Source organism: Orcinus orca, chromosome 15, assembly GCF_937001465.1.
Source record: "Orcinus orca chromosome 15, mOrcOrc1.1, whole genome shotgun sequence".
NCBI classification, from domain to species: domain Eukaryota; kingdom Metazoa; phylum Chordata; class Mammalia; order Artiodactyla; family Delphinidae; genus Orcinus; species Orcinus orca.
In genome coordinates, this window is record NC_064573.1 from 10,674,828 (window position 1) to 10,702,010 (window position 27,183).

The 27,183-nt window shown below is 36.1% G+C and overlaps 1 protein-coding gene across 2 annotated transcripts in view; it reads right to left on the reverse strand.

Annotated features, from left to right (window-relative positions):
- Positions 1 to 2,213: 2,213 nt before the first annotated feature.
- Positions 2,214 to 27,183, reverse strand: part of CDH7 (cadherin 7) — a 190,949-nt gene continuing 165,979 nt past the window's right edge. For both annotated transcript variants that reach the window (XM_033425013.2, XM_049698006.1), the window contains 4 exons: positions 25,864 to 25,985; positions 25,062 to 25,179; positions 20,689 to 20,940; positions 2,214 to 4,938 (listed from right to left, as the gene is read on the reverse strand). In XM_033425013.2, coding sequence (XP_033280904.1) covers positions 4,445 to 4,938; positions 20,689 to 20,940; positions 25,062 to 25,179; positions 25,864 to 25,985 — 986 coding nt within the window. In that variant the 3' untranslated portion in view covers positions 2,214 to 4,444. The remainder of the gene's footprint in view (positions 4,939 to 20,688; positions 20,941 to 25,061; positions 25,180 to 25,863; positions 25,986 to 27,183) is intronic.

Consider the following 27,183-nt stretch of genomic DNA (forward strand, 5'->3'; position numbering starts at 1 on the left):
ACACACAGGCACCTGTTCTTTTCAGTTAAATTCTGAGCCTGTACAAGTTAGCATAACAATGAAAAAGTGTCAGAATATCATTCACACTGGCTGTCTTGTTTTTGCTTGAAAAATTACTCCTGGAATTATACTTTACAGTGCCTGCCAAATCACAGCCTCAAATAACTTCCGTTTTTCTTAAGGGCTAATCCCACTCCTCTGAAACCATTTCAATTACACTCAAAACGTAAACGCTCTTACTCCTTTCTTGCTCTTTTGATTATGACGATGATGTGTCAGCTAACATTACTGCGTTAGCTTTTCTTGCCAAATTTGCATACACCGTGGCATATACACGCAATATATATTAATAATTTAAAAATACCTGACTCTGTATTTAAGATCAAATAAACTATATAGACTAACAAAGTGAATTTCCTTATCTATTAACTGTAATATATATTCCATGTGCCCCCAGCCATCACTGACCAGAAAGAGTTAAGTTGAAGCTTGCTTTTAATCAACTTTAATTAGATCAACTGTAAATAAACCTTCAAATAGTGACTTAGAAACAATTAGGGTAACTAAAACAGTTTGTAAGTCAATAGATGTCAAAATAACATGGGAAATATGATGATTAATATTCATAAGTAGTGCTTAACGTCTTGAAAATATTTAAACAAGGTGCTTTTTGCCTCTTGCAATATATCTAACTTTATTTTAAGCTCTTCTAGATTTTATATTTGGATATAATGCTAACAGTCTGTTTGCATGTAAACTTCTTTGGGCCTGTGGGCCGTACCACAAATACCACTCCTCCCTTGTATAACTACACCGTTTACATGAGAATTGCCAAAGACTGCTCATCATCCAGTGTAGTAAATGCAATTGTGCGAGAAGTTAAAGAAATTTAAAGCATCCTCAGAGGGCAGAGTGAAAAGGCAGCTATCATTACCTAAACATTATTTCTTATCTGTGTCTAGTAGTTATCTAACCGCGACTGCAGTCAGCCTCAGCTGTGCTTCCTGTCAAGGGAAGAAGTTGACCAGCTTCATCTAGGCCATTGCTTGTACAAAGATCTACTCGTGGCCTCCACATAGCCTCTTTTCCTCTTGTCTGCTTCCTCATTTTGGTGTGCAGCTGACTTTGGAATATCGCTTTAACATAGAGATTGTTTTGTGAATCCAGAATTATAATCTAGGCTTGATCTGCAGAAGTCCACTTTCTTTTAAGATTTAGTTTTCATATTCTTTATGCTGACTTAAAATTATGCAAGGATAGACAATCCAGAATAGAGGTCTGGGCCTATTTCCTTGACCTGGACAGTAACAAGTGAAATGCACATATTTTTTTAAGAAATTAAATTGTCCAAAAATGCATTTCTTAATGTATACCTTGAGTTTCCAGTGGTGCTCCCATAGGGACAAATGGAAAATATGTAAATTTACTGACTTCCCAAACTGTTGTCTGCACTGGGAATTATTAAGCCATTGCTTTCCATAACGAAGTGGGTCCCCTCCCTTTCTCCCTGTAGCTCCAAGGATCTGATACCAGGAAATCACTACCACATGAGTCTATATTTAGTAGTAGGATAGGACGTAAATTCCTTTCATGTCATCATTATTTGATATTCTATTCACTCATAGTATATTTACAACCATCAGGTTTCCTTTTATAAGTAAGCAGCAAAGTGTTGGTAAACATTTCACAACTAGTTCTACGGGGTGGGGGGGAACGTAGTGTTCGGTGATTTCCATGGTGGTCTAAATATTACCACCAAGGCTGACCTACCGAAATGATATCACTAGAAGCAGAGGTGGAAAGACATACGCATAATTGGTACTTAGGAGTTGGTTTGAGCTGGCTCCAGTCCACCACTGAACTTTAGTGACTAGATAATAGGTATTTATTTAAATGCTTTTGGAGGACCTTGTAACAAGCTGTAACATTGATTTTTGTTGATCAACTGTTCTAGTCTCTGGGTTTACAGCAGAGCCTATCTCTCAAGTATCATGTCAGATAAACATATACAGCCTTAGATTTCAAAAGGGAAAAAGAAAACTAAAGTAACAAATTCACCACCATTACAAATAAGCTTAGCTAGAGTACTTCATATAAATTCCATCTCTATTAGGGACATTCTTCCAGCCATCTCAAGATTTCTTTTAAATACCATTGAATCAAGTTCAATATTGTATTGTTATTTTCCACACATAAAATAGCAGTTGAATATATGCAAGAATTTCAAATCTTTATTTAAATCTGAACCTTTTTTCCCCGATCTATTACTGGCAAAAACGGAATTAAAAAAAATATATATATATATATATATAAAATATATATTTAAAAGGAGAGAAAGCAAGGTGAATGATGTGATGTTCCTTTTCTAAAATACATTCAAACTTATATGTATGCAACAATCAGCAGTTCTGATATCATAATCTAAAAGTACTATTTTATCTTCTTGCAGACAACAAGGGGATTATTAAAAAACTATTCTCATTAGCTTGCTGATGTAACACCTATATAATTCCTGCACCACACTCTGATTTTATGAAATTGGGTAAGTGTACTATGCTTTACTTTTTTAATTTGAAAAACTTACACGTGTGACTAAAAGTCATGAACAGTATCATTTACCATTATAAAATTGATTTTTCATATGTATATTAATAAGCAAGAAGCATCTAGTCATGAAACAGTGTCTATAAAACTTTATTCAAATGAAAGGACTGTTTGCAGATAACCATACTGATTGAACTATTTATTTTGATGGAGCTGAAGGCCACTTTCACATACTTCATTTCTAAAGATGGGCTGCAATTTTACAGAATCCTACAGTTTCTCCTCATGTAATCAAAAGATTGATATTCTTGTTCCAGTGTTCGTCTTTCAGAAAGAAGCACTTTTAGAAACACAGTTTCCTATACAGCGTCCACTATCTGTAGATTTATTAGGAACCCAACAATAAACCCTTTTTTAAAAGGAGAAAAGAAAGAAAAAACTAAATTCATTCTTATGTGAATATATTCACATTAAACTAGTATTAATCTAGAAAATGTTAGGTAGAAATATTATTTTAGTCATAAAATTCTTCCTTCTCAAACACATGTGATCACTTAATTTTCCTCCTCACTTTGGCACATCTAAACAGGTATAGAAAGTATACAGTGCTTGGTTAATTCTTGAGGAACATATTTGCATCAGAATTTAATGGTGGGTTTTGAAATTTATAACATTACATTGTTTAAGATATATTAAAAAAATCTGTCCTTTACTCAATATTTTTACAGCAATAGAGGGTGAGGGGAAAACATTCTTGAAAGTCTTTGGAGCATACAGAATTTGTGACCTTGAAAAATCAATCTTGCATCAAAGAAAATCTCAATTCTCTCTGCAATCTTCCTTCTATAGTACAAATACTTTCTTTCAACGTTTTGTAAATTTTAATGGCTCAGACAAACAACTTATACGTCCTTGTAGCTGTGTTCCTCTCTGAGACATGAACAGCAACAGGCCTCAATTGCTCTACTATTTTTTTTTTTTTCCCATTTCCATGCTTCATTTCCTCCATGTAGCTCAGACTGGAGAAAAATCAGCATGTTCTGATGAGCTTAATATTCTGAGGCAGGAAGATGGACCTGAATTGAGTGGAGATTGGAGGTCCAAAATAAATATAACACCATGTGTCAAATAAAAAAGAAAACATAGTCTCCTGTACAAATCAGAAGAGATAATAAAAAAATCAACGAATAGACAGCAACTTTTCTTCATACCTACACAAGCATCTCAAAACGACTGCCAACTTTAAGAATGATTTACCTTTTGCTTATTTGGAACATTTCAGAATTTATTTGCTAAACAATGGTTTATGTTGCCTTAAAACAAATTTTATTGGCTTGTATTGGAGGATTGGGGAGGATTTTCTAAGAATATTTATATTGCTAAATAAAATGTATTTGCTAACTGACAGCAATAAAATTCTGCTGGATGCTCTAATCTAGCAAGCTGAAAGCATCACTGTAAATTAAATTTGTCCCAAGTTTTGATATGCAAGAAGTTCCAGGACTTTTCAATCCTGGCATATCATGTTTTATTCCCCTCCCTGCCAGTACCGTGAAGGTATGTACAGGACACCCTGGCAACACTGACAACACAGGGCACTACTTACAGAGGTTAGGTGCCTTTGCAGGTATCTGAGAGTTGCTATCTATTCACAAACCACTGAGCATTTCTTTTTATCAAAAAGCCTTCAAATGCTCAGTCTGTGGTCAGTGCAGTCCCTTGGATAAGTCTAATGAAGATATGCTTCACCAAGGCAGAACCCTAAACGGTTAAAAATGGAGAGATATTTACAACCATTTCCTCTAGCAAGTGGAGTTCTTGTTTTCTGTATGTAGTGGTGTTTTGTTTTGTTTTTTGCTTTTACTTTTTCTTCAGTACATTTCAAACTGACGTTCCAGGGCTATGAGTACAGACTCTCCGGGCCAGTTCCGTACATGTCTGCGAGTCGTTTAAAACGCGGTCCCCAGTCACTAAGGTAGTCGTAATTCTGATCAGAGTTTGAGCTGATGGAATCTAGCGAGCTGAGCGATTCAGCCACCGAGCCATTTCCTTCGAAGGCGTATGTCTGCAAGGAATCGTAAGGCGGGGCGCAGGGGTCAATGTCGGCTTCCTTCAGTCTTTCCCAAATAAATTCCCGGAAAATGACATTATCTGGGATGCTTTTAAAAGTCGGTCGACTCAAGAACTGAATTTCTGGAGTCACATCTCTCCGGGTCTTGGTGTCTCTGAGGACGTTGAGGTTTCTGAGCGCGGCCATGTCAAAGGCTTCTGTGTCTTCCTCCCCCCCACCCTCGTCATCGTATCTAACGATGTTTTCTCTGATATCTCTCTCTTCGTCGAAAATAAGGGGCTCTTTTTTCCTTCTTCTCATAGTGACGATCAGGAGGATCAACACTGAAACAAGGAGACAGCAAAGGGAAAGTTTCAGTAAACTCGCGCTCCCTCCCCCTGGCGAAATTACGCCTCTGATGTTGATTTCAGATTTTTCTGCCCTTTAAAGGGAAATGAATGGGCCGCCTACTTCCATGGGAATTCACAGCAGTAAATGTGCTAAAATTGCTAAAGCACCTTTAAAATAGAACACTTTTTATACATCAAGAAACCCTTTTCCACACCTGTTCAGAATTGATGTCTCCCTCTTGAACGTAACCCCCAAAGCATTTGACAGAGCAAATGGAAGGGCCAGGGGAGGATAAATAATTTCAAAGCCATGAAACACCAAGGGATTTTTTTTTTGAACTCCTTAATTGCTGGAAAGGCAAAGTGACATTCATAAATGTTTGGGGGTCTAATTTAACCACTGCAATTTCAGAAGGAAATGGATTATAGCATTTGGCTGGGTTCTTTGGAGAAATGCCTAGTACTTGTCTATGAAACTCAGCTGTTAAATAAAATCCAGCATGTTCAGACCATATACAAACATTAAAACCTTCTTTATAATAGAGTCCCACTTTCAGTATGAAACACTGAACTTGGTTTTTATGTATTATACCTAGAGAGAGAGTACAGGTTGTGAGATTTTAGCAGTAGCCAAAGTCTGATTGAAGAAATCAATCATCCCTTTAACATTAGGAATTTTCTTTCCTTTATCAAAATTAATAAATGATAAAGCACGTTTGCACTGGAAAGCAGAGAACAACTACACTGGCTACTCTAAACAAACTGAATATACTTTTGTGCCTTTTAATAAGGACAGCTGTCCCTCTGTATCTGCAGGTTCCACATCCAAAGATTCAAGCAACCCCGGGCTGAAACTATTTTCTTTTTTTAATTCCAGGAAGTTTCAAAAAGCAAAACTTGGATTTGCTTTACATAGGCTACTATTTTATATAACATTTACATTGAATTTACAACTATTTATATAGCATTTACATTGTACTGGGTATTATAAGTAACCTAGAGATGATTTAAAACATAGGGGAGGATGTGCATAGGTTATATGCAAATATTATGCCACTTTTATACAAAGGACTTGAGCGTCCTTGGAGTTTGGTATATCGGAGTTCCTGGAACCAATTCCCTACAGATAGAGCTGGGTGACTGTACACTAATAAGAAGGTGACTACTCTGCTCTGACTATGAGTGACTGAATGCTTGCCAAACTGGGAACACATTAGATTTCATGGCCTGTTGAATCAAGTTAAAATGAAGTAGAAAGTATTCTTGAATTTTGGAATTCAAAAATGTATGTTAGTGAATTATCTTTAATGATCTGTCTACAAGTAAGTTATCTTCTTAATAATTTTTAATCACAATATTTTTTTTCCTGCAAGGTCTAGGAGGCCCAAAATATACACTAAGTGGATTATGGTTTGGGGTACGTTACTCTCAGCATAGTTTTAAAAAGGACTTTGAAATATTTATATTTAAAATACCTTTTAAGGTATTTCTTTGGCATTAAGAATTTGAGAATAAAAACATCAAACTAAGACATCAAGGTAATTCAGAGTAATTAAATGTAACGACTAGGGGTGAAGCATATTTCAGCCTTCAACTCAGTCTGCTTTAAAAAAACCAAAACTCTAAGGATTTATTTAACCAAAATGATTTTATTATCAATGAAAAGTATATGCTTTCTTAAGTATGTGTCTATTTGTTCTCTATCATCAACAGGAATATGACTGACAAAGATTTTTATGGGAGATCTTTGGAAATAGTGGGAAATCAATTGTTTACTGGGGCACTTTTTTATTTCCTTTGCTATTTGACTCTGGCCTATTGCTCCCCCATAAGCTTTATCCACAGCCTACAATTTAGAAACTGAGATACATTTCTGAACTTTCTGGCCACCTTCTCATGTTGCTATGGCACATAAGTGCTTAATTCTCTTTTCTTGATATTATTTACTACATTTAAATGTTATCAACTGGCTTCATCAGAGTAGGAAACGTAGTTCAAAAGCCAATGCTTTTGAAATGAATGAAATACCATTCATTTCCTGTCTGTTCCCATAAATATTCTGCCATGCGTCTGCCCTCCCTGCTAAGTGTATTCCCAACCCTGTCCCTTTTGGTCTTCTGAAAATTAGCATTTCTACCACCCCTAAAGCCTTTTAGTTTTCAAGCTCCATGCTAGAATGTTACAGCAAAGACATGTTTACAAGATTAATATGTTTCTGTTCTAACATTCTGGTATTTAACTTTGCTGTCAAGAAGGCCTTGGATAAAAGTCCAGTCTTTCCAAATATTAGCTGTGTGATCTTGGGCAAGTAACTTGAACTGCACGTAGCCATATGTGACAATTATAGCCAAGTTCAGGGCTCACGGGGTGGAAAAGAGATTGGGGAGTAATGTCGGTAGAAGTAAACAGAATGCCAGGCACTTGCCAGTGTGCAACAGAGATGTTTTCATTGTTATCCTCCGACCCACCAAGAATGTTAACTCAAAATTCTGTGAACACAGCAAGTGAAGACACTGTGTTTCTCCTTTGACCAAGGAAAAACAATGAACGAAGTTAGGTAACAAGCGAAGTAGAAGGTGTATGAAGTATGCATCAGGGCTTGTGCACTAAAGATTAAACTGGAGAGAGAGAGAAGGCAGTAAGGTGGAAAATGATGGTCTGTACACAGGACCTATCATGTGACCCTCACAGCCGTTCTCTGGGGTAGGTAATTTCCCATTCAGTGGTTGTCTCAGACATGTGAAACAATCTGTCTGTGGTCAGTGTATTGATAGTAACTCAGGGTAAGGTGTACTCCTGTCTTCAAAGCTTTTGCACTTTCTATCACACTGTGGGCTTAGACCTTCCACAGAAGGTACAAGATACAAGATACAAGCCGAGAACTCAGGTGACAATTGCTAGCTTGGAGGAAGACACATCAGGAAATCTGAATAAAAGAATTTTAGATTTATATACTTTAGTTTCTGAAACTTTTTACATAGTCTCCCAGAAATAAGTGATTGCAACAGAAAGGTGGACCAAGAAAGACTTCTCGTTAAGAAATCAAACCGCGTAAGACATGGAATGGAGAGGTAGCAGGGAGAGAATCGTGATGGGTGGGCAGGTGGAGGTAGGTGAAGTTGAGAAATCTGTTACACATATTGGAGGGCAAAACTGAGGGGGAGCAAATGTCCAATTGAGTACAAAAATCGGATGGAAGAAGTGAATGGGCACAAGAGTAATGAGGGTATGAAGAAGAGAAGAATTATGTAAGAATTAGATGCCCTTTTCATTTAAGTCAGTGTCTAAGAATGCAAAACATTTCCAAGTTCTCAATTTTCTTTCCTTCTTATAATTACAATGGATCTTATCATAGATATCTATATCTCACAATTATTACATTCTATTGTAAGTGTATTTTCACGCCACCAATAATACAGTTGCCTTTTGACCCTCAATTATAGTGTTTAGTAAGAGTGAAATGTGAGAACCCAGGGGTGCGTCAGCCCATGGGTTCAATGCCCATTAAGCATATTAATATCTTATGGCGTTTGTCTTATTTTCCAGTCTTGCCTGAAGCTGAGGAAAAATGTGAAGTGTTTTAGAAGGTTAGACAATTTAACATTTCAGTGACTTGGGAGAATATTAATTTCTAACTGCTTGAGCACGCTATAAAAAATAAATTTTAACCTTTACATGGAACAAGTATTAACTGTTCTTCAGAGGTTATGGAGATAATTGCTGTATTAAAAGGAATACTTTCTGCCTAAGTAAGCACAAGATTATATATTTTAAGAGGTTTTATCATACATCTTTTCTATCATCTGGACTATACTTCTGAGTGCAGACAGAAGGAAAGGTTTAGGTCTAGTTGAAGTCTAGACATGTACTTGAATCGTGCTGGTTTGTGAATTTATATATCTATTTCACAATGATGTGCTAACCATTTTATGCATTTGGTATAGTGATATGATGGTGCACATAGCAGTAGACGTGACACATTTCCTCATGGAAGTTACAATTAAATGGGGTGGACAGATATTCATCAGACAAGAGAACTGTATGTAAAAGTAGAACAGTGATAATTATTCCTGAAGAGGGAAGTATGATCTTTTAAGGCTATGTATTAGGGGAAACAGGTTAGGGGAGGCCTTTAAGGCAGAGTAACCGAAGGCTGAGGGTGGAGATGTGATATGGAAGAATATTCTCGGCACAGTCAACCAGTGAGCAAAGGTGTGAGGCCAACGTGTGGGTGGAGAGCAAAGAAAGAAACAGGAGGGAAGCCAGGAGACACAGGCACCAGCCAGGCCCTGCCGGCCCACGAGCCAACTAGCGTGAAGGAGGGCACAATATGATCAGGTGTATTTTTCGAAAAAAATCATTCTGATTAGACTAAGGAAGTAGGGAAGAGTAGATGTGAGAAAAGAAGTTAGAATGCATAATGTTGACCTAATTTCTGATTTTAGAATTCAGTTTCCTAATATCCGATGCAACATTCTCCAAGCATTCCAGTATGTAGGAAGTAAGTGCTGGGCGCTGACAAAATGTAACGAGAGGTTCCCTGCATCCAAGTAGCTCACTGTGTAGGCTATATTTACACAGATAAATAGAGTTCAAGTCGTCATGCAGTTCGTTGTAAGAAGGTACAGACATGCATGGGTGCAAAGCACGCAGACCAGGAGAGCACCAGTCTCCCAAACCCGAGAGAAACAGAACGGAAGATGGAGAAAAATTTAGAAGTTGATACTATAAGTTAGTGAACTCCTTTATTCTAACCTTCACTGTGGTGTGTGTCAGATACATATGCAGACAGTTAGCCTGGAACATGCTTTTTACTGAATCACCTTGGCAGTATTTTAGTCTTATTTTCCTAACCCACTTCCCAGCGGCTAACGGTAGAATTATTTACCCAGAACTAAATAGAATTCTGCAAATATAATCTGATCACCACAAAATGCTGCCAACTTCTAAATGAGGCTACTTACGTTAAAGAACAACTTCTTCCATTCATGTATTAACATATTTCAAATACTGAGTCTGGGGTTCATTTTAAACCACTCAGTCATGTATACTACCATCAGGCCAGTTTTCCCCATCCTTAAAAATCTGTAAAAGGTTTTTGTTTTCATTTGCAAGACTATATGTAAACCTGTTAAATATCAGTTTCTTAAGATTACTTCCAAAAGGTTAGTGCCTGAATTTCATTTAATTCAACAGTATTTTTACTGAGCACAGACCTTCTAAAACTGTAAGCCCCATAAGGGCAGTGATCTTATTCTGCACAGATATATCTAGAGCACAAAAAACAGTATCTGATACTAAGATTTCAATAAATATTTGTTAAATTGACAAAGTACGGGCAAGCTACTATGGAGATATGCAGATAGCTCTTGCCATTAAGTTCAGTATTTTATATAAGAAAAAATTTATTATATAATGCAACTATATAGCATTATAACATACACTAAGAAAATATGTATAGGAAGGTACAGCCAGGATGCTCAGAGAATGCAGACAAGATGACACTAAGGTAAGACTTGAAGAATGAGCCAGCCTTCACCAAGGAACTTATAAACATTCAGAATTTCTTATTAGTCATAAAATACTTGTCTAAATCTTCACTATTCAACATGGTAGCCATGAGCCACAAGCGGTGAACAAGCATTTGAAATGTGGCTATTGCTAGTTAAAATGTGAATTGAGATGTGCTCTAAGTGTAAAATGTCCATGTGATGTTGAAGACTTAATTTGTTAAGTAAAATATATTAATAATTTTATTGATACATGTTAAAATTACGGTAGTTTATACTACATTAAATTAAATATATTATTAGCATTTATTTCACTTTCTAAAAAGTTTTTGCTAATGGGGTTCCTTGAAAAATTTTAATTACATATGTGTTTCACACTTGTGAATCACGATGTATTTCTTTTGGACAGTTGATCTAAACAAAAGATTTGGGAATACTAGAAAACTCTTAACTGCATATGGTCTTAAGGTATACTACTCTTATAGTAGGAGATTTTATTGCCAAATGACATATTGAATGGTGAAAATTATTATACTACAATTATTATTTATTGATTAGGTGTAACTGAAAACTGACCTAAATGAAAAATTGCTAGCACAATCAGACTACAACTTCAGTAATGTTTTATAATTATCCACATCAATGGGCAAGTAAACTTAGCTTTTAAATAACTTCTACTTCCCCCTGCCTGTTTCCTCCTCTCCAAAATGGAAATAATAGCACTTACTTCAAAGAAAATGTCTCACAGTAACTTTACAAAGATTGCGTTTATATTTGTATAGTACTTAAATAGTGCTATACATAGTAAGCACTATGTGATTTTGTTAAAATTTTTGTTTTTCTAAATTTCTGTAATAAATTCTTACACAGTTCAGTTCCTACCTTTGTGGTCTTGCTAAAATTTGAGTCATATAAGTGGTGCACAGAAAGAAACATACATTTTACCATTCGTACACGTGTGATTTTGATAACCCTCAGTTAATTTAGTTAATGTGTTTGGTATCTACTCTCTTCCATTTATTGGGTGGTATAATAATGAATAATAGAGATACCAGGCCTATTCATGAGGGGCTTAAAATACGTAACAAAGGTAGTAAAATAAGCAGTAGAGTGTGAAAAGTACTATTCACTGATTCCCCAAAATATTTTTCCTCCCGGGTGCCCTATGCTAGGCCTTGAAAATATAATGGCTTTAAAAAGATATTAAGGTCATTACTCTCAAGGTGCTTTTATATTTGAGCAAGGTAAACATTTACTAATTGTGATATGTGCTACAAAGGAAACACACAGGTTCATGATAAAGACTCATGGGCATGAGGAACACCTACTTTAATCAGTGGATGAGGACATTTCCTCTTTGAAGGTAATACTGAGCTGGGGCAGAAAGAATAGTATGAGACCAACAGGTGAAGGGAAGCAGAAAGAGGGTTTCAGGGACATGGGGGCATGTTTGAATCTCGTGGAAAAACAGGCCATGTGGCTCTTCCTACTGGGAGAGTGAAGGCTCAGATAGCCTGATGCCATCAAGAGGTGAGCAGGTGTCAGAATGTGCCTTGCTTTGTGGGCTGTGAGGAACATCTGGATTTCGTGTAAGTATATGTGACACTTCTGAAATGCTTCAAGCAAAGAAATTATGTTTTAAAAAGTGAAATGATAGGAAAAATACAGGGGTACTAGTGCATTCGCGCTGTGATCACAGATGGATGTCACTGGAAATGACATCTAAGCAAAAGATTTAAAGGATGAGAGAAGTCAACTTATCATTTTGTCTGGATTTATGTGCTGTGTAATCAGATAGATCCCCAGTAACAGAGGGCCAAGCTTTGAATGTGCACTTATGAACCCACTCTATTATTTGTAGTCACAAAGAATAAAGATTTGTAATTAATAAAATTCAAGTATATGACTGAGATAAATTAGATATCAAATATAGCATTTTTAACTGAAATTTAAACTGAATTTTAAAGTATCCTTAGTCTCAACTGCAATAATTTTTCTCTCTTTAGACTCTAAAAATCATATATTCTTATCTTTTTTTCTTGAGCCCATGTATAACTCCAGGGCTATTAATCTGAAAATATAATCTAAATGCTTTTAACCTGTGCCATATCAATTTTCCAGAAAAATTAGAGAAATAGGCTGGATCCCAAAAGGCCTAAAACTGTAGAATGTTGTGGGAAAATTCAGGTCCACTACTTATGGATAAATAACAAAAATGTAATGTTCTTCTCTACTACTGAGTACATCTAAACATTCATGGATACATTCAGTATGCATGTATCATATGCCTTCTCTATTTCACATCTGCATTTTATGAGATGCTATGTATACAATGATGAAATAATGCTTGGTCATTGCCTCCAAAAGCAGGAGTCCACCAGAGGAGATAGACAAAGAGACAAACCAATCAGCCCATGAACGATGCTCTAAGACTGTTTTATACAAGGTGTTATGCAGCCCCTAGGAACAGTACCCAGCTTGGACTCAGAAGCAAAGGAAGTAAGTCTTGACTACAAAAAAAGAGTTACTATTTGTGGATTCTGGGGAGAGGTATTCCAGGAAGAAGGAGCAAAGCATATAAGAAGAGGTAAAACAAAGCAGGATGAGTCTGAGAAAGTGCAACTCTGCAATTTAACTGAAGTACACTGTGAGTGGAGAGAGAAAAGGCTGAACTGGGAGGGAGCATTTAGGTCATAGACAGAACGTGATTCTAGTCTGTAGACAATGGCGAGACACAGAGAAGGTGACTCTAGTCTGTAGACAATGGCAAGACACAGAAATCTTATTTTAGGCTGAGCACGCTGCAATCACATTTGCTTTTAAAAAGCTTACTCTCTCTGTGGTCCTGGATTGGAGCTGACAGAGACTGGGGAAATTACCATAATTCAGGGGCAGAAAGATGGACCATGGACAAAATCAGGTGCAACATCAAGGGAGAGAAAGACAGATTCAAGAACCAAAGTAAAATTAACAGCACTTAGGGACTGATTGGCTATGGAGGATGGAACAGACAGAAGAGTGAAGGCTGACTGATTACACCCAAAAAACACTTAAGTAGGCACTAAATCAAGGTAAGAGATAGGAATGTAGGACGATTGTTCAGTGTATGATAATTTCAGATTTCTCATGTCAGCAGTCCACCAGAACAATGACTGTACCTATCTAGATCTGCCGTTTAAGATCCAAACCAGAGATTTGCAAAACATATGCATATATGAGATACTGTTTTTCATGTCTCAAGACAGGAAGAAGTTTAATCACAACTGAAATTGATCCTTCCTTTTCCCAGAACAAGTATCACAAAATTCCTCTCCATTAAATATGTGAGTTAGAATGATTTCATTTAAGGCTCATGTGAGACAGAAAAACTGACCTAAGTACAATGAATATTTTATGCCCAAAGGCAACTGGTATATTTTGGTTGTAATGAAGCATAATCTCATCTTTAACATACTCCCAACCTTGAGAGAACATGTTTAGAATTGTGTAAGTGGAGGACATTTTAAATTAGACACTCAGAGTTCACCAAAGACGTCCTAAAGTCACTATGTGAAACAAAGATGGAGTTGCCCTATCCACAGATCTACAGGTGCTTCCAGAGACACACAGGTCTTTCAGATTAGAAAATACATAGGGAAAAATACCTTATAAAGGACATCCAGAAGGCAGTCTGGGCTGTGTTTGGGTCCTGGGTCTGACACCTTATAACACTGTACATGTCTCCGCTAATACACAGTTCTCTCATACAAAAAGTAGCAATAACAATACTTAATAATACCTGCTTAGGAAATATGAGAATTAAATTAGGCAACACTTGTAAAGCACTTAGTATGAACTTGTTCAGTGTAATTCATTGTTTAGAATAAAAGAAACACATCTGCTATAATAAATTAGCAACTATAGTCTGCCTGTTATTACCACTAGGACTGCTATGTCAAATATGTTCGTTCATTACAGATTACGATGGGGATTTATCTTTTACATATTGCCCTCATTATTTTCTCTGCAATTTAACATTTTTTGCTTAAGTAACACTATCACTTACAAAACCAGGAAAATAGTTTCCTGTTGAACCAAATCATGAATGGTCTCCACAGTTAAGAGCAGAGCAAATACCGTTTAGGTCTTGGTAGATCAGGGAAGAAAAGTGAAAAGGTGCATGACAGCTAAACATCCAGCTGGCTACCCTGGACACACTGGAACTGGAAAAGCTTGAATTCCATGTAGTAGACAGTGGTTTCCACAAATGCCTTCTCAAACCTGGAGGTGGGCCAGTCTAATTAATCCCCACTGTGTCTGAAGAGCTAGAGGGGATGTTATAGGACTTCAATTACTTGGACCTAAAGGTTGAAATAGGGAAAGAACAAAACTTAATATATAGTCAATTCAGTGGCAGTTTTAGTGAACAGGAAAAAGCTCCTCTGTACAGACTAACAGAAAGAAACTAGCTGTAATATCCTCTGAATAGATGTGCAATATTTAACATTGACACCATACATTAAAACAAAACAACTGAAATACTTTCCAGTTATTTCTGGAAAAACCACTGAAGTAATTATTTAAGGTCAGTCATTCATAGATTTTGGGTTTTATTTTTTAAGTGCTTTCAGCCTGGTAGGAAAAAAACCGGGTATATCAACAATTACAAATTTTACTATGACAGGACTTCCCTGGTGGTCCAGTGGTTATGACTCGATGCTTCCAATGCAGGAGACATGGGTTCGGTCCCTGGTCAGGGAACTAAGATCCCATATGTTGTGAGGCATGGCTAAAAAAATAAATTTAAAAAATTTAAAAAAATTATGTGAAAATGCATAATGAAATTTTTGTTGGAGTAAAATAGTTATTCAAGCCTTAGATTACTAAACTATCTTGCCATATATTGATGACATTTTTCTACATGAAAAATAATTGCGGCATCTGCTTGATAATTTTATCATGCACTTTGAATATGAAAATAACATCTCCCGTTCAAGTGTACTCAGTGTAAATAAAGGAAACCTCATGTTCTGATTTTTGGATCATCTCAGAGAATTCAGGTGCAAATAAATTATAGAGGATGACAGCAAGAGTGAGAAGGAGAGAGAAATCAGAAAAGAATTCACCCATAAACTTAGAAGAATACAAATACAGGTGAAGACCGACAAATCCAATTTCACTTCAAATCTTGAGAAAAAAAAAAGAACTACATGTGAACAGCTTTTAAAAAAATACTTGCAAGGTGTATTTCTTTTAGTTTAATCCAAAAGCAGTGATTGAGAAAAGGAGACCTAGAATCTGATGACTTAACAGCCACTAAATTATACCTCTTTTTCCTCCTCTGCAAAGGGCTGGAAATGATTTCTGTGATGCCTCCCAGTAATATTCTGAAACCTTCAGTACACCCCCTTCTATGTTACAAGTAGCTTTAATTTATCACATCAGTGGAACACAAACTTGGCATGTAGTGAAGCATGCTTTTCTTAGGCGTCTAAAGTGCAGATGTGTCCCCAGTTTCACTCTTAAATTGAACTTGATCCTCAAATTCTTCTCCCCTCTTCACCTTGCTTTTTTCTAACAATATTTGTTCGGAACCCTGAAAAGGAATGAGTTACAAACACTGGTGCCTAGTGTCTAGAAAGGAGGTGTTGTAAAAAATGAGTCATTTGTGCATCAGAAGTCAGGTTCATACCAGGCTGTGCATCCCATCTGCACCCCTGAGTACTGGCTCTGGCACCTGTCACAAAAACCCAGAGCCTATAACAGAAGAGACAGAAGCAAAAGAGTAAAAGGTCCTGGTTATCTGCTCTAAAAAGTTAATCAGGTGGCAAGATACTCTTTCTGAACTGAAATGCTAATATTTGAACATACAGATTACTAGGCAGAATCCTTACTGGGAAGAGGAAGCTGTAGACAGAAGCATTGGGTTCCAAACTGTATTTCAGTACAACAGGCTCTGTTTTGACTTCTTGTTCTTGTAGAAACTTTTAAAAAAATGAATAAACTATGGAACATAAAGATTTGATTTTTAGAAGTGCAAGAGGCGTTCCTCAGCTAGTGTCTCTATAAGGAAAATGCTCAAATTTAACAAAAAGACTAGTCCTACTTAAAATCCCCCAAACCTATGACTTTACCCTGAAATGTATGTATGTATGTATGTACACACACACTCATATCTATCATGTGCAAGAATGAAGTCTAATACAACTATTTCACTTACTTTCAGTAACAGCTACATAATTATTTTAAATGAATTAGAATCACCAAGAAATATAAATTGCAAGGAATGCCTAAGTCACAGATGAAAGTATTTTCTAAAATGAAGTAGGCTTCATTAGAGGGACACCCTTTAAAAACAAAAAAGTTAACTGCTGTGCATGATTAAATTCTAGGTAATACAATTTTATCTTACTCCTTTGAAATCAGGTATAATCTAAACTGTCTGTGATAAGCTAGTCAAGTTCAAAAGGAGTCATCCACACATCATCTACCTATGTCCTTTTTGGACATAGGGCCAGTACCAGTCCCTCCCCCTAGGAAGTCTGCACAAGTCCCTGGACCATCCTCACCCACCAGGGGGCAGACACCAGAAGTAAAAGGAACTATTAATACAAACCTGCAGCCTGCGGAAAGGAGACCACAAACACATAAAACATTAAAACAACATTAAACACACCAACATTCACATTATAGAGATCCCAGAAGTAGAAGAGAAAGGGCCTGAGAAAATATTTGAAGAGATTATAGCTGAAAACTTCCCTAATATGAGAAAGGAAACACTCAAGTTCAGGAAGCACAGAGAGTCCCATATGGGATAAACCCAAGGAGTAACATGCCAAGACACACATTAATCAAATTGACAAAAATTAAATACAAAGAAAAAATATTAAAAGCAGCAAGGGAAAAGCAACATACAAAGGAATCCCTATAAGGTTATCAGCTGATTTCTCAGCAGAAACTCTGCAGGCCAGAAGGGAGTGGCATGATATATTTAAAGTGATGAAAGGGAAAAACCTACAACGAAGAATGCTATATACCCAGCAAGGCTCTCATTCAGATGCAACAGAGAAATCAAAATTTTTACAGACAAGCAAAAGCTAAGATAATTCAGCACCACCAAACCAGCTTTACAACAAACACTAAAGGAACTTCTCTAGGCAGGAAAGAAAAAAAAAATGTGGCCACAACTAGAAACAAGAAAATCACAAATGGGAAAGCTCACCACTAAAGGCAAACGTACAGTAAAAGTAGGAAATCATCTACACACTAATATGTTATCAAGACCAGCAACCATGAGAAGAGGAGGGTACAAATACAGGAAATGGGAAATGCATTTGAAATTAAGAGACCAGAAACTTGAAACCTCCTCTCTCTCTCTCTCTCTCTCTCTCTATATATATATATACACACATACATACATATATATATATAACTATATCAAAACCTCATAAGAACTGCAAACCAAAAACAAGATACACACGAAAAAGAAAAAGGAATCCAAACTCAATGCTAAAGATAGTCATCAAAGCACAAAAGAGAACAAAAGAATGAAACAAAAAAGACCTAAAAAAACAATTCCAAAACAATTAACACATGGCAATAAGAACATACATATCAAGAATTACCTTAAATGTAAATGGATTAAATATTCCAACCAAAAGACAGACTGGTTGAATGGATAGAAAAATAAGATCTGTATATATGCTGTCTACAAGAGACCCACTTCACATCTAGGAACACATACATACTGAAAATGAGGGTATGGAAAAAGGCATTTCATGCAAATGGAAATCAAAAGAAAGCTGGTATAGCAATACTCAGACAAAATAGACTTTAAAGACTTACAAGAGACAAGGAAGGACACTACATAACGATCAAGGGATCAATCCTAGATGAAGATATAACAATTGTAAATATATATGCACCCAACATAGGAGCACCTCAATATACAAGGCAAATTCTGACAGCCATAAAAGGGGAAACCGACAGGAACACAATAATGGTGGGGGACTTTAATACACCACTTACACCAATGGACAGATTGTTCAGACAGAAAATCAGTAAGGAAACACAGGCCTTAAATGACACATTAGACCAGATGGACCTAATTGATATTTATAGGACATTCCATCGAAAAGCAGCAGAATACACTTTCTTCTCAAGATGGACCACATCTTGGGCCACAAATCAAGCCTCAGTAAATTTAAGAAAACTGAAATCATCTTTTCAAACAACAATGCTATAAGATTATAAATTTACAGGGAAAAACCCCTAAAAAACACAAACATGTGGAGGCTAAACAATATGTTACTAAACAACCAATGGATCACTGAAGAAATCAGGAAATAAAAAAAAATACCTAGAGAGAAATGACAACAAAAACATGACGATCTAAAACTTATGGGACACAGCAAAAGCAGTACTAAGAGGGAAGTTTATAGCAATAAAATCTTACCCTCAGGAAACAAGAAAAATCTCAAACCTAACCTTACATCTAAAGCAACTAGAGAAAGAACAAACAAAATCTAAAGTTAGTAGAAGGAAACAAAACATAAAGATCAGAGCAGCACAGGGAACTCTATATTCTGTAATAACCTTTATGGGAAAAGAATCAAAAAATGAAAAAAAATCTCCATTCTTTTATATATATATAATAAAACAGATTCACCTTGCTGTACACCTGAAACTAACAACTATATACCAATAAAATTAAAAACCAAACAGAAAAACACCACAAAGAAAAATCTTTATCTTCTCATCTAGGTTATCCAGCTACTATAAAATATACAACTTACCTCTTATTAATATTTTTTGAAACCTGATAGAGAAATAATAAGCACTTTGCAATGGTTCCATATTTTTCAACTTACTTAGTCCCTTATACTCTAATTAGACTTTAATTGGGAATTATTTGCCATTTCTAATGAATTTCTAAAAGTTTTGGCGATCTATGTGAAGCTATATGAAAAAAAGTTTATTTCCTTCTAGATTTATTTGGCTAGCTGAAGTTATAGAAGATAATAGCTTCCATTTTTATGAGATCATTTACACAGTGTATTAGTGAGTATGTCTTAGCTTGGTTAATAGGTTGAGAACTTGCTTCATTGATAACACTTAAAATTTACTCAATGTTCACTAGATGGTTGGCACATGAATTATCTCATTTAATTTTCACAACAAGCTTATGCGTCTAGTTCTATTCTTTTCCCCTTTGAGATTAAGAAGCTAGCCTTAGAAGAAGTAATGTTTTCCTGGTGAAGAGCTAGTACATATTGGAGGCAGTCATAAAAGCTAGGTTTTATCGAACTCCATAAATCTTGTTTTTAAACATTATACAGTTATGACTCCCATTGCTAAATTCTGCATTTACAAAAATATAAGTGAATTTACAAATTATATTAAACCCCAAGAAAACACAGAGTACAGGCTCAGATGCAAAATTAAATGCTTACTGTCCTTGCTGTAGGAAGGTACACTTTGCCCTCACAGAATGTAAAGGAATAAACCCATTACCCAATGCCCATGTTGGATACCTCCCAATTTTTAAAAGGATGCTGCATAATCTCTTATAAAACTGCAATTCTAATATGAGTTATAAATCTAACCTAACCACATAACAAAGTAATCATGGAAAAGTATAATTAAATGTAAATTCTTCTTGGGAAATTTTGCCCTGCTGAAATTTCAAACCTTTTAAGATTCGCAAATAATTATAAAACCCACCTTAAATCTTAAGAGAGGTAGGATATAAAGCCATCATTTCTTTTTTTTTAAGCCCCCATATTCATTGGTCTTTTTTCATTATGTATTTCAAACACACAGGCAAGAATAGAGACTAATATAAAGAGTGTTCATGTCTTAAGGAATTAAATATCATAGATTCCACCCAAGGCCATTATTTCTAAAATAAGCATATTATCAAAGCAACATAGAAAAAATTCTCTTTACTCTAATACAGTTCCCGGAATTCTAAAGCAAACAGCTGGGAGATATAGTAAGTGTTTTAAAAATCTTGAAAAAATTCAATTTTAAACATAAGCCATTTATCTTCACTTTTTAAAAAAATGAAATTGATAATTTTTCTGAGTTATCACTGGAAAGTGTGGCCAGTGATCATAGATTGCTCTGTGACCCAAATACCATGGATTAGAATATCTGCATATGTTCTCAAAAGGTATGAAGAGGAAAAGAAAAAAGTTCTGAGCTATGGTGGTGTGACTGCTCTTACAGAGCAAGCATTGCAAACAGTACCTACCCAGTAACGTCAGGACACAGGCCAGTATTGCGATCAGGGCTCCCGTGCTGAGGCCAGCAGGGAGGACGTAGGCCTCGGCGTTGCAGGTCTGGGCTACCCCATCTGCATCACAGTCACAGACACGGATGGTGAGGGTGTTGGTGCTGCTAAGTGAAGGTGATCCACTGTCCACGATGAAGACTGGCAGATAATAAACAGATTGCTCCTGTCTCCGGAAGCCATTTCTCCTGGTGAGAATTGAGGCTGTGTTGTCTAGAGTAAAGAAAGCAAATGCATGGAACACAAGATTTCTGATGGACTCTGTCCCACCAAACTTTAAGGACCTAAATGTAAGGCCAGAAACTATCAAACTCTTAGAGGAAAACACAGGCAGAACCCTCTATGACATAAATCACAGCAAGATCCTTCTTGACCCACCTCCTAGAGAAATGGAAATAAAAACAAAAATAAACAAATGGGACCTAATGAAACTTAAAAGCTTTTGCACAGCAAAGGAAACCATAAACAAGACGAAAAGACAACTCTCAGAATGGGAGAAAATATTTGCAAATGAAGCAATGAAGGATTAATCTCCAAAATTTACAAGCAGCTCATGCAGCTCAGTATCAAAAAACAACCCAATCCAAAAATGGGCAGAAGACCTAAATAGACATTTCTCCAAAGAAGATATACAGATTGCCAACAAACACATGAAAGAATGCTCAACAACATTAATCATTAGAGAAATGCAAATCAAAACTACAATGAGATATCATCTCACACCAGTGAGAATGGCCACCATCAAAAAATCTACAAACAATGCTGGAGAGGGTGTGGAGAAAAGGGAACCCTCTTGCACTGTTGGTGGGAATGTAAATTGATACAGCCACTATGGAGAACAGTATGGAGGTTCCTTAAAAAATAAAAATAGAACTACCATACGACCCTGCAGTCCCACTACTGGGCATATACCCTGAGGAAAACAGAATTTAAAAAGAGTCATGTACCAAAATGTTCATTGCAGCACTATTTACAATAGCCAGAACATGGAAGCAACCTAAGTGTCCACTGACAGATGAATGGATAAAGATGTAGCACATATATACAATGGAATATTACTCAGCCATAAAAAGAAACGAAATTGAGTTATTTGTAGTGAGGTGGATGGACCTAGAGACTGGCATACAGAGTGAAGTAAGTCAGAAAGAGAAAAACAAATACTGTATACTAACACATATATATGGAATCTAAAAAAAAAAAAAAAAAAAAAAATGGTTCTAAAGAACCTAGCCAGGACAGGAATAAAGACACAGATGTAGAGGTGGACTTGAGGACACAGGGAGGGAGAAGGGTAAGCTGGGACGAAGTGAGAGTGGCATGGACATATATACATGACCAAACGTAAAAGATAGCTAGTGGGAAGCAGCCACATAGCACAGGGAGATCAGCTCGGTGCTTTGTGACCACCTAGAGGGGTGGGATAGGGAGGGTGGGAGGGAGACGCAAGAGGGAGGGGATATGGGGATATATGTGTATGTATAGCTGATGCACTTTGTTATACAGCAGAAACTAACACACCATTGTAAAGCAATTATACTCCAATAAAGACGTTAAAAAAATTAATTAATTAAAAAAAACTTTATCTGACTTAAGTCACTCTCCTTAGCTTCTTTTGACAGAGAGCTGTATTTCCAAATATTGGTTCATGTGAATACATTTTAATACATTTATGTCATGCTATATGGTTATATCCAAAGAAACAGTTATAAAGTAAAACTGAATGGGGAAATATTTATACATCATTTATTACATTACCTGCAACTCTGTAAAAATTACATATACCTTTTTACTAATCTTAACATTTCAAAACATATGCTTATAAAGAAGATAATAAAAATTAACAGGTTAAGTATTTTTGCATCATCATCAGATAGCATAGGTGAAATTTCCAATCCATCTTTTCTTGGACAAGTTCCAAGCCCAATATAGAAGTAAGTAAAATAAGCCACTCTAGTTTTAATTAAAATGAATATGCATAGATAGTCAAAAGAGGAATTATTGGGTAATTTTTAAAAATCTGTACTGGTACATAGGGTTACCAAAACACCATGTATATAAACATTTTGTCAGTGATAAAATAGGTCATTAGTGTTTAATTTATAATATATTCAATATTCTGTTTCATCTAACCTATTATGGTAATTATGAAACTTAACAGTGATCAGTAAGTCTGTATGACACAACTGTGATTTCTATATCAGAAATAGATTTCTTAATCTGCTAACAATTTGTCCAGTTAACTTGTCTTAATTAATTAATAATGGAATTTATGTGATTTTAAAATTTAGAGCAATTAATGAAAATATAATGGAAAAGAAGGAACACCAGGACCATAGTTTTACCCAGTGTGCTTTATCCAGTGACATGAAAGAATGAACAATACTCTAATGAAAGAGCAAGCTGAAATCTGTTCTGTCTCGAACAGCACAGAACAGCAAGCGCACATGAGACTGGAATTATAAAATGTAGTAGGAAGAAAAGTGTTTGGTTTTCAGATTCCAGCTGGTAGGTTTTTATGTAAACAAATCTTTTATTTTAAAATGTATGAATTCAAGAGTGTTCGTTGAAAAACTACACATGGAGTTGTTGAAGCATATTGTCTTGAGTATGTTTCTGTACCCTTGACACACCCCTAGTCTTTGCCTTACAACCATTCAGATGTTATACATATTTATGATTTGATACACAAAGTTTTTTCAGAGTTGTTGATTTGTAACCTAACATGCCTGACATCAAATCTCACACACACACACACACACACACGACACGTTGAGGAGCACATGCTAAAATGCCCAATATCTGATGTATATGATTTTTAAATTTACAGCAATGTTCCCATGTTGAGGAACATAATGTTCACAAAAGAGATCATAAAATTCATCATGTTCTGTATGTGCTTCCTAAAATGGAAGTCAACGGATGAACTGACGTTCTTTCTTCCTATTCCTTATGTTTTCCTCCAAGATTCCCACAGATGAGGGAGCTCTAGGCTTGCCCTTGGGGAAATCTTTCAACTGTGTGGCTGTGTCAATGTCCTGGAAATCCAGCCATTTTAGTTCCTGTGCTGTCCTACAATCATGGTGGTACTGGATGATAACAAATGGGGGAAACGTTCAGACCCTTCTTGGGAAAATCATAAACTCCCCTCTCTGCATTTGTGCTGGATGAATGCAAATGCTGAGAATTGTCCTTTCCAACTATGATTAAGTCAGAGGGTTTGGGATTACCCACACAGAGAATGTGCTTCCTTTTATGTTACTACAGGAAAAAGACAGTATCCTCATTTAGCAGAGAGTGGGATCAGAAACATGTATTATTTTCAGATTGAATTTCTGAGGCCAAAGTTGAATTTCCTGCAGTAAAATAAGTGGTGACTTCAGGCAAAAGCATTATAATGTCCATCTCCTGAAAGCAAGTATTTTTAGAGAAGCCAGACTTAACTAACAAATTTCTACATTTTGTTTATCTGAAAGCTGAGTAACACATTCAAACTTGAAGAATTACATTTCCTATATTGTTGGGGTATAATCCTTTCTCTATACAGAGAGAGAGAGAGAGAAATGTATTCAAAATTAGACAATAGATAGCAAGTTCTCATGCTTCCTTTGAAAGTTTTTACAATTATCTATATACTGTCTCTATGTCTAGAAGTATATATATATGTTTATATAATTGAGCAAAACCAGAATCTACCTATAGGTATTTGTAATAATGTTTCTATAATGACATTTATAAAACTGATTAAGAGTGTTTATCTTTGAAGCAGAGAAACAGGATTTGGGAGGATAGGGAATTCTTCTTTTGTAATTTTATATTTCTTTGCATAAAGAGTATATTTGTTATTTGCATGGATTACTTTCATTTTTATGTTAAAAATAAAACGATAACTGATGTTGGCATTGAAATATTAAGTCAAAGTTGATTTAGGTTGAAATGTGTTGCCCAATTATTTTCCTAACCTCTCAGGTTATGCCTAGGTAGTATAATCCTTGTTAAGGCATTTAGCTGGTCCTCAACCATCCATAGATACTCTGCATAAAGAGCTTGGTATACAAGTAAGGAAGCAAATGTCTAGAAGAAAAGACAGAGAGAGATGGATCTGGCTTCCCCCCTTCTTTGGATTTAGGCCTAAAATGATTTAAGTAGCAGTTTCTTCTTCATGACAGCAAATCCATAGATAAAAATTACTTAAGGGGCTCACTGCCCTTTAATTAATGTCCTCGCTGGTATGAAGAAAACAAAAATTACATAATCAGCATTCCTGAGTGAGAAAAAGTACTTGCTTAGAAAGCTTCTACCTGTTGCCTCCTCTGACGAAAAAAATTATACCTTACCTTTGTTATCTTTCAGTGAGAAGTTGTGGTTATTCGTTGCATCCATTGTTAAGCTGAAATAAAACTGGTGTCCATTGGATGGCTCATCCTTATCGACAGCACTGATTTTCTGGATTACCTAGGAACAGAGAATGTAAAACTTGAAAGCATGGTGTGCTCGGCTGTTTTGTGAGGCAGGACAGAGCAACTTTACACAGATGATAAATACCATCTTCCTGACTGAGCTGTGGGAGGAGAGGGGGCAGGTGGCGGTGTCAGGTGTACTAATATGAACCCAATCTAAAAAGGGCTCTGAAAATCAATCATGTCCTTTTCAAAATTCATATTTGAATTTACTTTTGTGAACCTCAGAAATAAGCTGTACCAACTGATTACACCATGTCAGTAAACATCACAGGACACTGAGAATGTGGATGAGTAGACCAAACCACAAGATTACACCACACTTAATTCGTACAACTTCAAGGTACTTAAGACCCGCTGTGTAACGTGGGAAGCGGCCCAATCGAGCTTAACATGCCGTAACATGCTGTATTTCTCCTTAAAAAAGCCTAAGCCCTTAACCGTTTAGCACGGCTTTTACAACGTTTACCTTTTCTTCCAGAGGAATTTTCATCATCCCAATTAAACAGAATTTGAAAGTTCCTTTAATATTAGTTTATGCTACACATCAAAGCATGAGTTTTGCTGAAACATGCTGATTAGATTTTATCTTAAAGCTGGTAGGATTTCAAAGGCAACCGCCGCTGGGCATCTTCAACGGAATCGCGAACGAGGAGCGTGGCGTTCTGGAGACTCTCACCTGGCCTGGCTGGGCATTTTCACACACGGTGGTTTCATAGTCCATGGCAAATTCAGGGGCGTTGTCATTGATGTCAAGTATAGTGATGGCCACGTAGCCTCTTCCTATCTGAGATGGATTCTCTAATAAACGGGAAAACGTTTTATCATTTACAGGCACACCTCGTTCTATTGCACTTCACTTGAATGCGCTTTGCAGATACTGTGTGTTTTACAAATTGAAGGTTTGTGGCAACCCTTCATCGAGCAAGTCAATTGGTCCCATTTTTCCAACAACACTTGCTCACCTTGTGTCTCTGTCACATTTTGGTAATTCTCATAATATTTCAAACTTTATTATTATTATCATATGTGTTACGGTGATCTGTGATCGTGATCTTTGATGTTCCTAATGTTCCTACTATAACTTGCTGAAGGATCACACGACAGTTAGCATTTTTTGGCAATAAAGTCTTTTTTAAATAAAGTGTAAACATTGTTTTCTTTAGACATAATGCTATTTATTATATACTTAACCGATTACAGTATAGTATAAACACAACTTTCATATGCACTGAGAAACCAAAACATCTGTGTGACTCCTTCATTGTGATATTCACTTTACTGTGGTGCCCGGAACCGAACCCACAATATCTCCACGGTCTGCTTGTGCTCAGAGTAAAGCTATTACTCCAACCTCATCTTACTTAGGAAACTCATATTTAAAACGATTAGAATCAACCAAAAATGTTTGCCTCTCTAAAGCACAATCTAATAAGGAAATGACTAAGACTTGAATAAAATCTAGAACCACAACACTGTAGACTTTAAAGGGAGCAATGGAAACTCTGATACAAATGTCATACACACACACACAGTGACAAATAAGCCAGGAATTTCAATATTCTTTGATGCTAGAACCGATTTTTATATGAGTATGTGTATATATTATGTACCTATTACATATGTATATAACATGCACACAGTATAATTATGCATTGTTCTCTCAATGTTTTTCTTATCAAGGACCAAAATTAGTTCCATATGAAAATGTAGAAATCTGGGTGTCTTGGTTAGAGATCAATTTACTATTTTTTTATAAACTATGGGACCAACCCCATGTCAGCATAAATGCAGCACAAAGTATGACCACAAAACAAGCAGAAGCCCTCTGAGGGTAACTCGGGCCCATTATTTTATGGTAATAACCTCTTTTCACTAACTTTGTAAGTATTAGCGAATAAAGTTAGAGCATATAAACATTTCGCAGCTTGAAATTAGAAAATTTCAAAATTTTGCTGAATTCAAACAAACACCTAGTAAAATTCAAGTCGCAACTGTA